The following is a 14,911-nucleotide window of genomic DNA, read 5'->3' on the forward strand; positions in this document are numbered from 1 at the left end:
CAGCAGTGGAGCAGTAGAGATCACTGGCTGGGATCCCTGCTGCAGTCAAATCCCCTGTGAAACCAAGGGGGAGATTGTCGTCTTCCTTTCCTTTCGGAAGCATGAACTCCGGACCCTCCCCACTCAGGCGAAGGCACAGCTGTGGATCAGGAAGCAGGCCTCGCCCACAGCCCCCTCCCAACCAATGTCCCATTCTCCCTAGGCCTTGCAAAGAGAGGCAGCCTTAGGGATGGGGGCTAGAAGAGGCTCCGAGTCCCTGAGTCCACTAGGCCAAGGTCCAAGTTTCCACAACTGCATTTGGGTTGTAGCCCCCATTCTCCACATTTGGAGGTGGGGTGGCAGATCAGGGCTCTAAAACAGATCTTCAGGTTTCCCCCAAATCCAGGTTTGTAGGTGTGGGGGCACAAAGGATATGGGGGCACCAAGAAGGGCTTCTCTTCCTGGGGTTCAGTTACTCCTGAGTCTCCTTCCACATTCTAAGTCTCCCTCTAACCCATACCACTCCCTTCAATTTTCTTCAGCACCGCTGGGGTGAACCAAGGGACTGGAGGCCACTGGGAGTCCCTGTTAGGGAGGAGGAAACCCCAGCTTTAGCTAGTAGCTCTGCATTCACTCTGGTTCTTAGAGTTCTCCTCCCAACGCCAACAGATTCCACTGGGTGCAAGAGAGCCCCTTAAGGGGGAGGGGCACCCCTACTCCATCACCTCAAACCTGGGCAACGGCGACCATAACCAATTTAGCACCGTGGGAAGGACAGACAGAAAGACAGGTTAGAGTCGTCCCCTCCCCCTTGACCAGCGCCTCCCTTTTAGTGATTTAAATTCCCTCCGGTTCAATCCACACCGTCAAGTTCGGATTAAATTTAAAACAGGCTTTCCTCGGTGCCCCCAGCGGGCCATCCCAGCCTCCGCAGGCAGGGAGCCCGCTCCAGGCTCGTCAGCGCCCGCCCTGCGCGGAGGAGGCCTGCTCCATTTGCTTTCATTTTCCTTCTCCCCCTGAAATGGGCTCATTTCACCTCTCCTCTGCCCTCTCCCCCTCCCCGCCCCCTCCCCGTTCTCCTCTACTTTCCCCTCTTCTCTCTCCGGATCCCTCTTTGTTGGGAAAAACACACCCGCACACAACTCCTCCTAGCTAAGGCCTGCGCTGGAAGCAGAAACTGAGTTCTCCTGGCCTGCCGCGAGGAGACCCGCGTCCTGCCCCCACCCCAGGTGGGTATCCGGGATCCCTACACACCAGGAGTCAGGCCCCCGAGCCCAGTGGGAGTAAACCCCCCAGGGCCTGTGAACCTGGCCCTCTCAACGCCACGGCCTGCAGGGCCTGCATTCCCGCCGGCGCCCCCGCCCTGCCGCTCCGCAGCAAACGGGGCTATTTCCGGCTCCCCCAACACGGTCTGGTTTTCCAGCCCGGGGAGTGGCTGGAGGGGGAGCCGCCCCAGAGCTAAGGCTGCTCTCTGCCTGGAGCCCCAATGGCCCTGAGCGCGTTGTTACCTGATCTTTTGTGTGATGTACGTGTCGCAAGGAAATTTGCAGTGACTTTGGAGCCCAGACTGAGGAAGCGGAGGTGGCGAAAGGAGAGACAATACGGACCCGAAGTACAATTAAGGGGCCAGAGCGGCTGGTCTCTCCCCCGCCCTCCCTGCCCGACTAGGAGCTGTCTGGTCTCAAACCTCAGGGCGACCAGAGAACCTGGAGCCGAAACCTCCGCCGGTGGCGGAGAGAGCCAGAGGACTCCGCACCCAGAAAACAAGAGGAAAGCGCCCTTCCAACTTGAGGGCGCCGTAATCAGCCCCGCTCAGCTGCGGAGAATCCAATGAATGAAAGTGCACATTCCGACGAATTTTCCGAATTTTTCCAGCCTTTGGAAGGAGAGTCCAGGATTTGGGACTTCTCAGACAGACAAACAGGCAAACCGCATCTCCTGAGGCAGACAGACTCACAACATGGGTGTGAGCCTGAAATCACAGACAGGTTCAACACTCCCTGAGGCCTCTTGCCAGGCCCGGCGGGCGCCGATCTCCCTACCTTCTCTCCCTCAGGCAGGGACCCAGAAGACTCGGTCCCTCTGGCTTGGTCCAATCCCGCCTCGGGAAGCGCCTTCTTTACCTGCTCCTGGGCTTCCCACAGCCACAGATGCAGGGCAACCAACTCCCGCCGGGGGAGGGAAGCCCGGGCCACCGCAGCCGCCGCCGCCCGCCCTCCTTCCCTCCCTCCCTCCTGCTCGCCCTCCCTCCCTCTCTCCCTCCCTCGCGCGCTGCCGCTCGCGGGGCCCTCCCGCGGGCAACCTGCTCTGGACCAAATCCAGGTATCTCCGAAAGAGAAAAAAGAAGGGACCTCTTACTTGGAAAAGAAAAAAAGACCCTTAACTGCATTTATTTTTCAAGCTCTGACCATTGGTCGGCCTCAGTTCAGACGTCCCGGACGCGGCCCAGCAGCCGCAGAGGTGTGCGGGGCCTGCTGCCTCGCCCACGCTTGCCGCTGCACCCCGCGCACTGCACGCTCCAGGCTCCCGGCCGCCGCCTCGGCAGCCCAAACACCCTACGGACCTCAAGGTCCTTCCTACAGACTCAACATCCGGTTGCCCGCCTCGCCGCTGGCCACAGCCCAGGAGCCGGCTCTGCTCCGTCTGCGGCCAAAGTCCACACACAATCCACCTTGTCGATGCTCTCGCGCCCTGTCTGGACACCCCTCCCAGCGAAGCCGCACGCCGGGCCACCCTTGGGCTGCGGCCCTGCCCAGGACTTCAGACCTCATTCCCTGCATGGGACCTACACAAAGCCCTGCGCCCTGGAGCCCACCCGAAGCCCCGAGTCCTCGGCTGCCGCCGCCCCCTTCACCTGTTCCTGAGAAGGGCTGCATCTCCGAGCCAAGGCAAGGCCGTGGGCCGGGGCGAGGTACCGGGGAGGCCACTGCTGAGCCAGCTGGAGCTCCCGCAGCCGGCGAGATATCTCAGAGACGAAGGCTCTCCTTGGCGAGCTCTTGCCTTTTCCTCCTTCTCCCGCAAGTCTCAAACACTCACACGCCGAGAGTTCAGCTCTATAAATCCTGCTCCTCTTTCCCATATCATAATTAAAAAAAACCAGTAGGGGAGGTTTTAACTTTTATTGCGATTTCTGGAGTTGAGCTGCGGAGCATATATTAAGTTTACGCGTATGCGCTCTCGGCGGGGAGGGTCCTTTAAGAAATAAAAATCCATCTTAATATACGCAGACGAGAGAGATAATTTTTTCCCTCCTCTCACGCTGTTCCTTCTGAAGACTCCCTTCCAGCGAAGCGAATAAATAATTACCATCGCCTCAGCCATGATCCACGGCCTCAGGGCCCCCCGGGGTTGACTCTGACCACCAAACTGGCCCTCACCTTGGCCCTAAGAGACCTTGCTCCATTTCTCAGGATTTAGGGAAGGGAACACCCCAACCTCTGGCTCTGTGGCAATCCCCCCCCCCATAAACCTATCAACTCTAAAAAAGAAATAGGGGCAGAGGGACCCAAAGCTCAGAAGTCGTTCATTGGTGAATTTTGGCCCATCAGGGACAGTCTCTCCAAGCCACACACTCCTGAGCACCCTGCCCCTGCCTGAGACTCCCTTCACCCCATCTGGCTTTGTGCCTGGGGCAGCCCGAAGACTCAGAGGCTGAGAGGGGATCCCAAACCAGGGGAGCCCCTTGCCTGCCTCCCACCGGCTGGCCTGCCTCTCTAGAAATGTCCCTGTTTCCCTGGGAGCCATCCAGAGATTTGAGTACTTCCCTCCAAGGAAAGAAAAAATTTCCCCCGCAAAGGGATGACGGACAGACAGACTGACAATTCAGCTGGGGAGATGAAAAGCTCTACTTCCATCTTCTCCTTCAGATTCCTTGAGGGTCAAAATAAATCTCTTTGTATATGAGAGGGAGAGAAAAATTAATGAGTATGCACATAAATATACACAGGAGATCAGAGAGTCTAGAGGAGACAGAGAGATAGAAATAGAGACTCACACTTAAACAAGGTCACGTATGTCACCCCCTCCCCAGCTAACTACTACAAGAATATAGAGAATATAGAATTTATATATATATTTTGTTACAGGGACATTATTTCATCCCTCTGTTTGAAAGTTTATAATGTTATAATAATCATAATTATTCCAAAGTAAGAGAACCAAGAATCTGACCTCCTTCTTTTGGCTTCCCTTTCCCAGTATCTCTGAGAGCGGGGGTGTATCTCCCCAGTCTCTCTGACCTCTCCCCCATTTTTCTCCGCAAGCAAAGAAACCTCTTTTGAGACCTTTCTCTCTAGCAACCAGGGCCTGAATTGAGGAATCAGAGTGGGGAAAGGAGTGGAGGAAGCTCTGCAAAGTTTTACATTGCTCAGATTTCCCCTACCCCTTTACCCTCCCCACCACCCTCTGGCATCAGCCAACAACCTTCCCAACAACGTGGTAACAGTGGGTGCTGCAGTCTCTGTTCACACAGACATTTCCACACAGCGCAAAGACAGGCAACTGCCTGACAGCCACAGAGACACAGATCAAGGCCTACGGGGCCACAGACAGCTAAACAGAGGCCAGAGCCAGGCTTCTGCCCTGGTGTTTCCCAGTAGAGTGTAGGGGGCAGGGTGGTTTCTACTTGGACTTGAGAGCTTTCCTCTAACTTTCTAGTACCCCAAATTTACCCTTCCCCTTGAAATAAAGCTGCAGAAGGGAAAGCAGAGGTGGCTGGGCTGTCACTCAGAATTCCCCAATTCTTCAGACCTCCAGGCACCTCGCTTTTCTAAGGGGAAGCTCCAGCCCCAGGCGACTGAAGGCATATTCTTTCGTTGAAGGTGGCAGGTGAGAGAAGCTAACCATTCCATAGACTTCCTTCTCTTTCTGTGTTCCTCCCTCATAATGATTCTGCCCCACCCTGCTGCCCAACTAAACTGGCCTGCCAGGCCACCTCTTACTCAAACTCCTGAATTTCCTTGGAATTGGCTGGACCTTCTTTGTCTGTCTCCATCAGCTGGGCCCAGGAGACAATAGCTGCAGGAAAAACTCCTCTCCCTCAGTCACAGGGATTGGGACAGGCTGAGGAGGGGACGGTATAAGGCAGAATTCTCCAGACTTGTCCCTTGGCCCCACTCACACCTTGCCCTCCTTGGTATGCACCCACTTTGCCCTATCTGGGAAGGGGCTGTGGGGCAGTCCCACTGGGGAGAAAAGGAGCAGGAGAGGTGGGTTGGGGCCCTCGACGAAAACCGACTGATGTAACTCAGGCAGTTTCTTGTTGCCGAGTTCAAAACTCAATCCCAACAACATGAAACTACCTAAGCCACAGATCAGCTGAGCAAGCAGGGCGGGAGATTCGGCTTTGCATCTATCCGGAGGAGAAGGGAAGGGGGTTGGGGAAGGAAGAAATTCAGCCCCGTCCCCCTTTCCGCCCCCACAACCTCCCTAAGGATTAAAGAGTAGACTTTGGGTGGCTGGGTGGGTAGGGGGGTCTGACTGTCTTCATCAGTTTCTGGTCTAAGCAAATCACTCAGGGACAATCTGGTGAAACGGGACCAGTAGCCGCCAAATCCCTGCCCCACCCCCAGCACCGCAGTGGAGCTATTCCCCTGCATGTGGCCCTGGCCCTGGGGGAAGCTGGATCTACCTTCCACTCTTTAGCTGGGTCCCTATATGGATCTCCTCTGCTCTCCTCCTAGACTCTTTCTGATCCTCTCCCTCTCTCAGCTCAGTTTAGGCTTCCCAGCAAATACGGGTGGCCAAACCACAAGCGCCTCTGCCCTGGAGCCACTTCCAATCAGGACACTTGCCTGGCAAAGCCCCACAGCCAGGGGGACCAGGAACCTGGACAAGGCTTACACCCAAACCAGCAAAAAGCAAGAAAACCTAAGCTTCAAGCTTCAATCCTCTCTAACCCCCCCCTTCCTCCCAACAGACAACCAGACTGAGCAACACCTAGACCAGTGTGTCAACCTCAAGGCAACCCTTGGTGCCTGCAATGATAAAGAAGCCAAAAACCACCAATTTACCCCTTTAACCGCCGAACCCCATAGCAATGGGCCAGGGAAGGGAGAAGAGAGAGCTCACAGCCGCTGCCCTTCACTGCCAGCGGCCACAAGGCAATCCTGGGCTCTCAGTAAGCACGGATGCTCAAAACACCTTCCTCCCAGCTCTGTCCACCGCACGCCGGGCACCTGGGGATGCCGCTAGTCCCTACTCCGCCGCCAAGAGAAGAATAAGAAACCGCTTCTCTTACCTTGTCGCTGCCTCCTCCTCCTGCTGCTGCCACCAGCGCTTCTGTTAGCTGCTTGTCGAAGGGGGGGGGGCGGTGAGCTCCTCGTGCCCCTCCGGCAGTTAAGTTTATTCCTCTCCTTGGATGGGTGGGGGGCTCTTGGGGTGCCCCCCAGCCACGGTGGGGTGCGCCCAGCTCAACACCCCAGGCAATCAGATCCGTCTGCTCCTCAAGATTGCAGTTTGCTCTCTGCCTCTTTCCCTCCTCCAGTCACCTTTAAATGCATCTTTTACTGCAGCACCACATTATATTTGCAGATCATAAAATCCACCTCTCGCGCGCACCAAGACCGTCCTGACATTACTGTTTTATGACCTTGACTTATTGTGGTCACCTGGATAATATTTAAATCAACGTTATGGTCTCTCACTTACATTAAACCCGCCAAGAGACGTTCTAGAAAGGCTCTAGGAGATGAGTCAAACACAGAACACACGCATCCACACACTCAGCCTCTTTGGGGGAGGGGGTGTCGCTAAAAAACACTAAAAACAAAAAACTACCCATTTGAGGATTACGACTCTGGAAATTTATTAGGATTTTTTCTCCATTAAGGAAGCTACATGCAAAAGATACAACATACAGAATATCTTTAAATAACACAACTCCCAGACAGGGACAGGGCAACATGGGGGTGAGGGAGCATTCTGTCTTTGCTTTGCTATGTTCTATTTTTAATATTTTTGTTCCTCTGGATGGATTTTCTGAGACGTTAGTGGATGGGAATGTGGGGGTGCTGGGAGGGGTGGGAGAAAAGCAGAAAGCAGTACAAATACGAGACTTCAAGCAGATTCTCAGAGCGACTGGGAGGTAAAGACATGGAAAAGGTTTGGTGGAGGCGCTGGGTGCTACGACATACACACAAACACTAGCTGAACTTTCCAAAACATCTATTTTTCTAAGGAGGAAATGCAGCAAGGAAGGAGCGATTCTGACTGTGCTCTGCGAGATTACAGACCCTCTCTGGTTGATTTTTTTTTTTTTCCCCTACAATCGGGTGGATTCTATCTTAACTTTGCATGGAGAACAGAATGCTGTGTGTGAGTGTGTGGCTGAGTGAGGGGTTGACACACACACCAGGCACACTCCCACCCCCATCTATGAGGGCACACCCCACACCCCACACCGCCGCACCCCATTTCTCATGCTTTAGGTGGAAGTATCTTCGCAGCACGAACCATAGGTCCCTTGGAAGGAGAGTCTGAGGTCTCTGCTTTTTTTTGCAGGCGCGTTGCATTTATACTCAGGGAGGAAAAAAAAATATCACCAGGCACAAAGGGAGGAGGGGCGGGGAAAGGGAGGAAGGGGAAGGGGGGAGGGGAGACCGCGCACTCAGGTGAAATTAAAATTGGAGGTCAGTTCCCGGATCCGATTCTCTCGGTTCATTTTCTTGAGTTTCATTCTGCGATTTTGAAACCAGATTTTGACTTGTCTGTCTGTAAGGTTAATGGTCTTGCTAATCTCCAGGCGGCGCTCTCGTGTCAAATACATATTGAACAGAAATTCTTTCTCCAATTCCAGCGTCTGGTGTTTAGTATAGGGGCACCTCTTCTTCCTTCCGCTCTTTGCTGTCAGCCAATTTCCTGTGGTGTTTTCTGCCTTTATCTCCTCTGTTAAAAATAACATTATTTACATAAGTATCCCTCGAAGAGAAACCCCCCTCGCAGTGCTGCGGCCTTTGCCAGCCTGCTATTGGGGCAGCTGAGGGAGCACAGGGGAGCTGCTCTTGCCTCACAGGCCTGATTGGTGGGGTCCTCTTGGGCTCAGGACTCTTAGAATTTTTTTGGACTCTAGATTTAGAGGGGAGAAAGGGAGAAGGTTCCTGTTTCCAAAGGGTTTATTAAACTTAAATTACCCAAGTCCGCCTTAACCTAGTAGATACTGAGTATTCTCCATTTCCCCCAGCTTGCTGACCCTGGTGGATGCCCTAAACCTCACCAGGCCCTCCCTCTGCTCTGTTCCATTCCATTGGAAAAATCCAACTATACAGGAAAGCATTTTCCAGGCCCCAGTGAGTGCATAGCCCACCCCCAGCCCAGAGCAATTCCCACAGAGCTTTGACCCTTTTCAACTCCATGGAGGGACTTTGTCCTAGTCTTTGTGGCCAGAGGCCATTGCAGCTGTTCCTACACCAGGCCCCCAGCTCTTACTCCCACCTGAGTTGTCACAGAGTGACTCTGTCCCTTTAGCTCTCCCTGTTGCCATCTCCTCCTCCCCTGGCCATTTCCCCCAGGTGTGTGTAGCTGAGGTAGGGGAGCTTGTGAAAACACAGAGGTCAGGGGAAACAGCTCTGGGGCATGCTGAGGGGTCCTCAGACAACTTCTCTGGCCAGAGGACCTAAGGTCAAGGGAGAGAGATATCCTGAGGAAATGCAACCTCCTAGATAACTCCTGCCCAGTCTGTCTGTATGTAGATGTATACGTCTGCAAGTACATGTGTATACCTGCAGAGATACACACACCTATACACATATGTATACATACACATAGATATGTACATATGTTTCTATTTATATAAGGAAACACTAAAGTATAATGTGTATTTCCTATTATCTTATTGACAGCTTCTCTCTGTGGCACACGTTCTTGCTGAAACAGACCAGTCTTGCTCCTCAAGCAGCAGATAGGAACTTGGCTGTCAATTTTAGGGAAAAACAGAGTCCAAAGACCTGAGAGGGGCATCCAGCAAAGGACTCTGCTGATAACTCCAAGCTCTCCTTCCTATGCCAAATGAAGCTGCCATGTTCCTGGGTCTTATCTTGATTGGGGGTGAGGTGGAGGCCTTTGGGGAACCAGGAAACACCAGGAAAAAAGCAAACCTGAGGCTGCAGTCTAAAAAATCTGAGCGTCCTTAATTATTCTCTTGCCTCTGCATCTGCAGCTTCCTGCCGAATTGTTTACAGACTCTCCACATCTAACTCTGTCCTGTTTATTTTATTTTGGGGTTGTTGGGTTTTGGAGGGAAGAAAGAAATTATAAATGGGGATCTTTAGCCAAAAGCTCTCTTGCTTCTGGCTTGGTGGAGACACCAAAATGGGGGGGGGGTGCAAGAAGGGCACATTCAAAGTGTAGGCTAAGGGAAATTTGTTGGGGTGGGAGGGCTTAAGTTGTGTGGGAACAGCAGGAGAGAAAGGGGAGCCTTCCAAAATGGGTGCAGTTCCAGTTAGGAGTTGGACTTGCTAACCTTGACTTTGCTTTTGGTGGGGCTAGAACACAGCTTTTCCTGCCGTAATTCTGCACCCCAACTAAACTCAGGGTCCAGGGTCCATGGAGAGGGTATACAATTAAGCCTTCACACTGCACAGGGGCCACAAGGAAAGCTTCTTGGGTATGGGGACCTCATCCTCCCCCTCATCCTCACAAATGCACCCATGCTGATTATCTGGCCAGTGTCTCTATGGGCTGATTTGCCAAGGCCACCTTTGCAGAACAGACTGAATAGATCCAAGAGGGTGAGGCTCTGCCCTTGCCTGCCAAGAAAGCGTGTTCATGTGTGAGCACAGGCATGTGTGAGTGTGTGAGGAGCATGTGAGAGGGGTGTGTGCGAGTGTGACACAGGTCGCCGTCAGGCATGCGTGTGCGTCGCATCCATATACAAAGCACCACAAGATCCAGGCCGTCCCAGCCTGCTCCGCTCTCAATATTTCATCTGCCTCTACACCCAATAAGCCCCTGTTATATACATACTGCTGCCAGTAGCCAGTGTCATGGGGAGCAGGTTCATTCCTCCCCACTGGGTCTTTTCCGATGGTTTTTGCTCCAACTTTTCAAGGGAAGTCGTTCCCCTCAGCCTCCCTCGCCTGCTCCCGTTTCCTCTACATTCTCTCCCCAGGTGTCAGAGAAAGGTCCGGAAGGCCTCCAGTTCCTAAAGCAGAAATGAATCTTGAACCCTGAGCTTGAACTCTGGCTAGGCTTTCTCTCTCCAACCAAAACCACAATGAAATCCAACCAAAGCCACACTTTATTTCAGGAGAAAATCACTTGCCACGCACACAGAAATTTCCCAACCACTCATTTGTAAGCTGCTTTTGGAAACCAGTGGGGGTAAAAATGTAATTTAACTAGAAAAAAAAAAAAAGACAAAGAAAAAATTTTAAAGAGGAGACAAAAAACTTACAACATTCCAAATGCCCTGTTCCAACGGCATCCCCAAGCCAGGAATCTGGAGGAGGGAGGGACGTGGCGGGCAGCTCTTCACCTCCACCTCTTCCGGCCCCAGCCCCGCTGTCCAAGGCCCCCCGGCCGAGCCAAAAACCTCAGGAGCCCAAACCGAACGTACAAATCCGACCCACAAACAACAAATCACGTTTCGCGGGAAACAATTTTCAACTGGGAAAACGCAATAAAGAGAAATCCCCCATCTCCCAAGCTTTCCCTAGTCCCTGGCCCAAGATCGCCATTTTAAGCTTTTTGCAAGCCTCGGACCTGAGCGGGGGACATCAGCCCCCCAGGACACCAGCATTGAGAAAGTAAACCAAAGCCAGCATGCGCCCAGGAGCAATCTCCGGCCCTGGGCAGCACAGGGCGCCTTGCAGGCTGCCAGGGGTGCGCACCGCCCCCGCCGTCTCACCCACGGCCGGCGGCCTGGGCACCTACCTCCACGTCGCCGCTTACCTTCCCCAGCTAATTGACGCGCCATCAGACTGGAGCTCAGCAGACACTAGTCGCAAGCCAGGGTCGCATTCCCGAGACCGTCCGGGGGCCTCCTTGGCACAACCCTCCCCGTGACCCCAGCCCCGGCCACGAAGACCAAGTGCCCGGGAGTCCCAGCCAGCCCGCGGCCCAGGCGGCCTTACCTTTCGCTTCGTTATCCGAGGTGTCTGGGCTGGAGTCGGCGGTCTTGGCCCGCTCCTTTTCGCTCTCCGAGGGGCTGCCTTTTGGGCCCACCAGGCTTTGCTCCGTCTTGATCTCATTGGGGCTGGGGGTCTGGCTGTCGGACTTGGGGGTCTCAGGGAAACTCACTTTGCCCCCGAGCTGAGGCGATTCCAGATGTTCGGCGCGCGGGTTGAGGCTGGCCCGCTGCTCGAAAGGGGCTTCGAAGTCGTTGGCCCCGGCACAGTGGGGCGTCTTGTCCAGCGCTGAGTAGCTCGGGCTGGCGCGGTAGTAGCTGGGCACGGGCACCTCGTGCTCCCCGAGGCAGGACTCCGGCAGGGGGTGGGAGTAGAGAGCTGCCTCGGGGCCACTTTTCGCCCGCTTCTCTGCGCTGTACATGCAGCAGACATTCTCCTCCTTGACACTAGGTGGGTAGGAGCAGGAGGACAGAGGCCTGCCAACAGGTTGTTCCAGGCGGTAGGAGGCTTTGGGGTCGCCCCAGGAGTCCAGCTGCGAGAGGTAGGACGGATAGGTGTTGAGGGCGAGGTTGGGGCTGCCGCCCTCGTCCCTCTTGGAGAGCGAGGGCGCGAGCCCGCAGCCCCTCATCACCCCGCAGTTGAAGTCACTCCCAGACTGCATATACATGCCTGCGCTCCGGCTATAGCGCTCTCCTCCGCCGGGCGCAGCCAAGGGCTCCGCGTACGAGTTCGGAGTTACATTGCGAGGGCATGTCATTTTCAGAGAGAGGGGTTTTTAAGGAGCAATACTACAGCGGAGGAGCTGACATCTTTTTTTTTTCCCCATCCGGGAGGGGGGGCGCGGTTGGAGGGACGGGAGGGGAAAGACGGGGAGCGGGGGAAATATCAGCTCCATAATTATCCGCGCATTCGGTCCTCACCATGTGACGGCTAGACCAATGGGATTTGAAAATGGCCTTGATGATTCAGACGGCCGTGACGTCATCGGGGTCAAGTTGTAGGCAGGCGGAGCGCGCAGCGTGGAGTAACAGCGCCACCTAGCAGCTGCCGCGGGGTAGGGGCACCCGAGCCCTTCCCCGCGAACAAAGGAAGCGACCCCCGGGCGGCGGGGGCGGGAGGGGGGATGGGGATGGGGGAAGTTCTGGGGAGAGTGGGGTTTGTTTACTCGGGAACCAGCTTGTAACTCCTGGGGAGAGGGGGGCGGAGAGGGGGCAAATGCGGGAGAGAGGGAGAGAGGGAGGCGACCCTGGGCTCAAAACAGTCAAATTCAAATTAAAAGGTCAAGACATGATTCAGGTACTTCTTCCGCACTCTTTGCCTTCCCCTTTATCTCCTAGGCCCCTTCCCCCGCTTCTTTCCTGGGGTGGGAGTGGGGTGAGGGTCTTTTTTGGGGGAGAGGGAGGGTGCTCCGGTGGGCAGAGAAAGGGAGAAAAAGTTAAGGGATGCCAAACAGGACTCAAGTTTCTGCTCTCCTGCCTCCCTGCCTCCTCAGTCCGTGGGCTTGGCCCTTGGGGCTGGGAGCTGGGGGACGCCTGTCTCGGAGGTTGGTTGAGTTGCAAGTTCCCTGTGGGGACTGACTAGGAATCTCCTGTGTCTGGGGTGAGTTAGGGAGGGGGTCACGGTCACTTCAGGACTGCCCGGGAAAGGAAGTTCCCAGAGGAGGTGCGGGTCGGGGGAGGAGGAAACCGGCGACCGGAGGCACCCACTCGCCGACCCGAGAGCCGCGGCCTGGGCCTGGCTGGGCGGGCGGCTCCCGGGTCACCAACTCAGCGAGCGGAGGCCTGTGGCCTCGGAGCCGGTTCGGCTGCTTGGCGCCAGGCCCTGGCGGCCGTCACTCTCTGCCTGACCTTGCCTCCTCCAAAACAGGGACTGTGCCCGGAGGGAAAGGCGAGAAAGAGAAACCCGCGGAGCCGCGGCCGTTTGGGGGGAGTCCTGTATCACACGGGAGGCCAGGACAGCGGAGCGACCAAATACGACCCAGAGAAGTGTCCTTTACACGGCGAAATGGGCCGGGAGCATTTGGGAATGAAGAGAGAACAGTCTATTTTTGTTTTTAATAAAGGGAAGAAATAAGGGGCAATGTATGTTTCGGATAGTTCTTTCCGTTTCTCCCTCGCTTTTCTCCCAAAGCGAACTGAACTCTCCACCCCTTCCTCAGGAAACGGAATCCGGAGAACAACTTGTCTTTCCGGTCGCCCCGCATTTTTCCCGGACAGAGCCTGAGGTTCCTACTCTCCGCGGGGCTGGAGCCTGGCGGGGGAAGGACCCGAGCGCGAGCGCCCTGGCGTGGAGGCCGGCGGAGGCCTGCGGAGGCCGAGCCCGCGCGGGAGGACACGCCGCGGAGGCAGAGCCGCCGAACGCCCCTGGCCACGGACAGAGACAGAAGGCGCAGGGGTCCCGGGACCCCCGGAAAACTGGAAGGAAATGCGGAGAGTGTGACTCGCCGGCAGGAGCAGCCGGGAGGGATTGGGAATGGTTTTGTGTTTTCATTTGCAGGGGTCGCCGTGGCCTCAGCATGGGGGTTGTCCAGGGCAAGGTTAGGCTGTTTAGGCCCAGACGAGACTTGGGACAACCCGGGCAGCAGTCAATCCAGGGAGCCATTTGTCCCACCGCCCATCCCACGGGAAACGACCGAGACTTTATGGCCACTCTGTTTGTATTATCTGCATAAGTCTTTCCCCACCAGTTTGATCGAAACTGTTCCCTTTTACGAGGACCCAACGAAAATTTCCCGTCATATTTATCAGCCGAGGATAAAAATTTAGTATGGGAACTGATATTTCCTCATTTATGGGACGATGAAATTAAAGACCAAAGCAATTGAGAATTATATGGCTTTGGGGGGTTCCCTCCCCCCCTTTCACATCTTTATTTTCTTGCCTGGTATGCCTGTCCCTGGAGTTTACCGTCCTGGTCCCGTGTCCTTGCCCCCCCTCCCCGTTTTGCAGTCTGTTGGGCCCTTTTCCCCAAGGCCAGGTGCCACTTGGCTACCTCAGCTTTTCCTGGTTATTCTCTCGGTACTAGTAGCGGGGAGCCGGGACAGTGCTCCTGGAACCTCTGCCCAGACCAGGCTGGGATCAGTGCAGGGTTCTGAGGAAAGAGCCCCTCAGGGGACAGGTCCAAGGCCCAGTCTGGGAGGAGGTTGTGGGAGTCGGCAGAAGAGGGTGAAGGAGATAAACTCCTCAAAAACAAGTTCCGAGGCGGAACCTGGGAAAGCAGCAGGAGAGGAACGAAGCCGCTGGGCCTGGGGAGAGCCCCACCAGCCTGACCCCCATCCCAAGCCCACCACTCACTTCAGCCGTGGGAGCGGATGGAGTCGCCTCAGAATCCTGGCCACTATTAATAGAAATAATCCTCCCGGGAGAAGGAGCCTTCTGCTTTGACTCCCACCTCCTCACAAGAACGAATAGTGTTTAAAGTTGAAATAATTAGAAGTATGATAAACACGGCCCATTAATGAAAAAAGAAATCAAATTCATCAGCCTAAGTGGGACCCCCGGTGGGACAAATGTTTGCCTCTAATTACGCAAGACAAACGAAACCCCGCGCTGCTAAACAAAAGCCCGCTCTCTCCGACGCAGGCTGGAGTAACTTGGGTTTTCCCAGACTTTGGGATTCTGCCTCCGTGGAAGTAAAGAAGAGAGTGTGAGGACGGAGCGAGGGGAGCATTTTTGTGCGGGTCTGGAGAAGTCCAGCCGGGTCTGGGTCCCAGCCCTGCCCCCTCGGGCTCGGTCTTTCCCGAGGCCATGAGCAAAGGCCGTTTCCGTCCTATTGTCCGGGCCTGGCGTTCAAAGGCACCCGGGCCGCCACAGACACCCCTGCTGCTGCCGCTGCCAGGCGCCCACCGGCTCTGCCCACAGGGTCAAGAC

At 55.2% G+C, this 14,911-nt stretch overlaps 1 protein-coding gene across 1 annotated transcript; it reads right to left on the reverse strand.

Annotated features, from left to right (window-relative positions):
* Positions 1-6,759: 6,759 nt before the first annotated feature.
* On the reverse strand, positions 6,760-11,907 carry HOXC10 (homeobox C10). Its single transcript, XM_063075466.1, has 2 exons — positions 11,049-11,907; positions 6,760-7,863 (listed from the first exon to the last, which is right to left on the reverse strand). The coding sequence occupies exons 1-2, from the start codon at positions 11,797-11,799 to the stop codon at positions 7,586-7,588; spliced, it is 1,029 nt and encodes a 342-aa protein (XP_062931536.1). The 5' UTR covers positions 11,800-11,907; the 3' UTR covers positions 6,760-7,585.
* Between the last annotated feature and the right edge of the window lie 3,004 nt (positions 11,908-14,911).

Source organism: Cynocephalus volans, chromosome 12 (genome assembly GCF_027409185.1).
Source record: "Cynocephalus volans isolate mCynVol1 chromosome 12, mCynVol1.pri, whole genome shotgun sequence".
NCBI lineage: Eukaryota > Metazoa > Chordata > Mammalia > Dermoptera > Cynocephalidae > Cynocephalus > Cynocephalus volans.

Excerpts from the sequence above, each read along its gene's own strand:
- HOXC10 (XM_063075466.1), bottom strand. The coding sequence starts at position 11,799 with ATGACATGCCCTCGCAATGTAACTCCGAACTCGTACGCGGAGCCCTTG. Across the intron at positions 7,864-11,048 it reads CTCGGATAACGAAGCGAAAG|AGGAGATAAAGGCAGAAAAC; the intron begins GTAAGGCCGCCT and ends TATTTTTAACAG.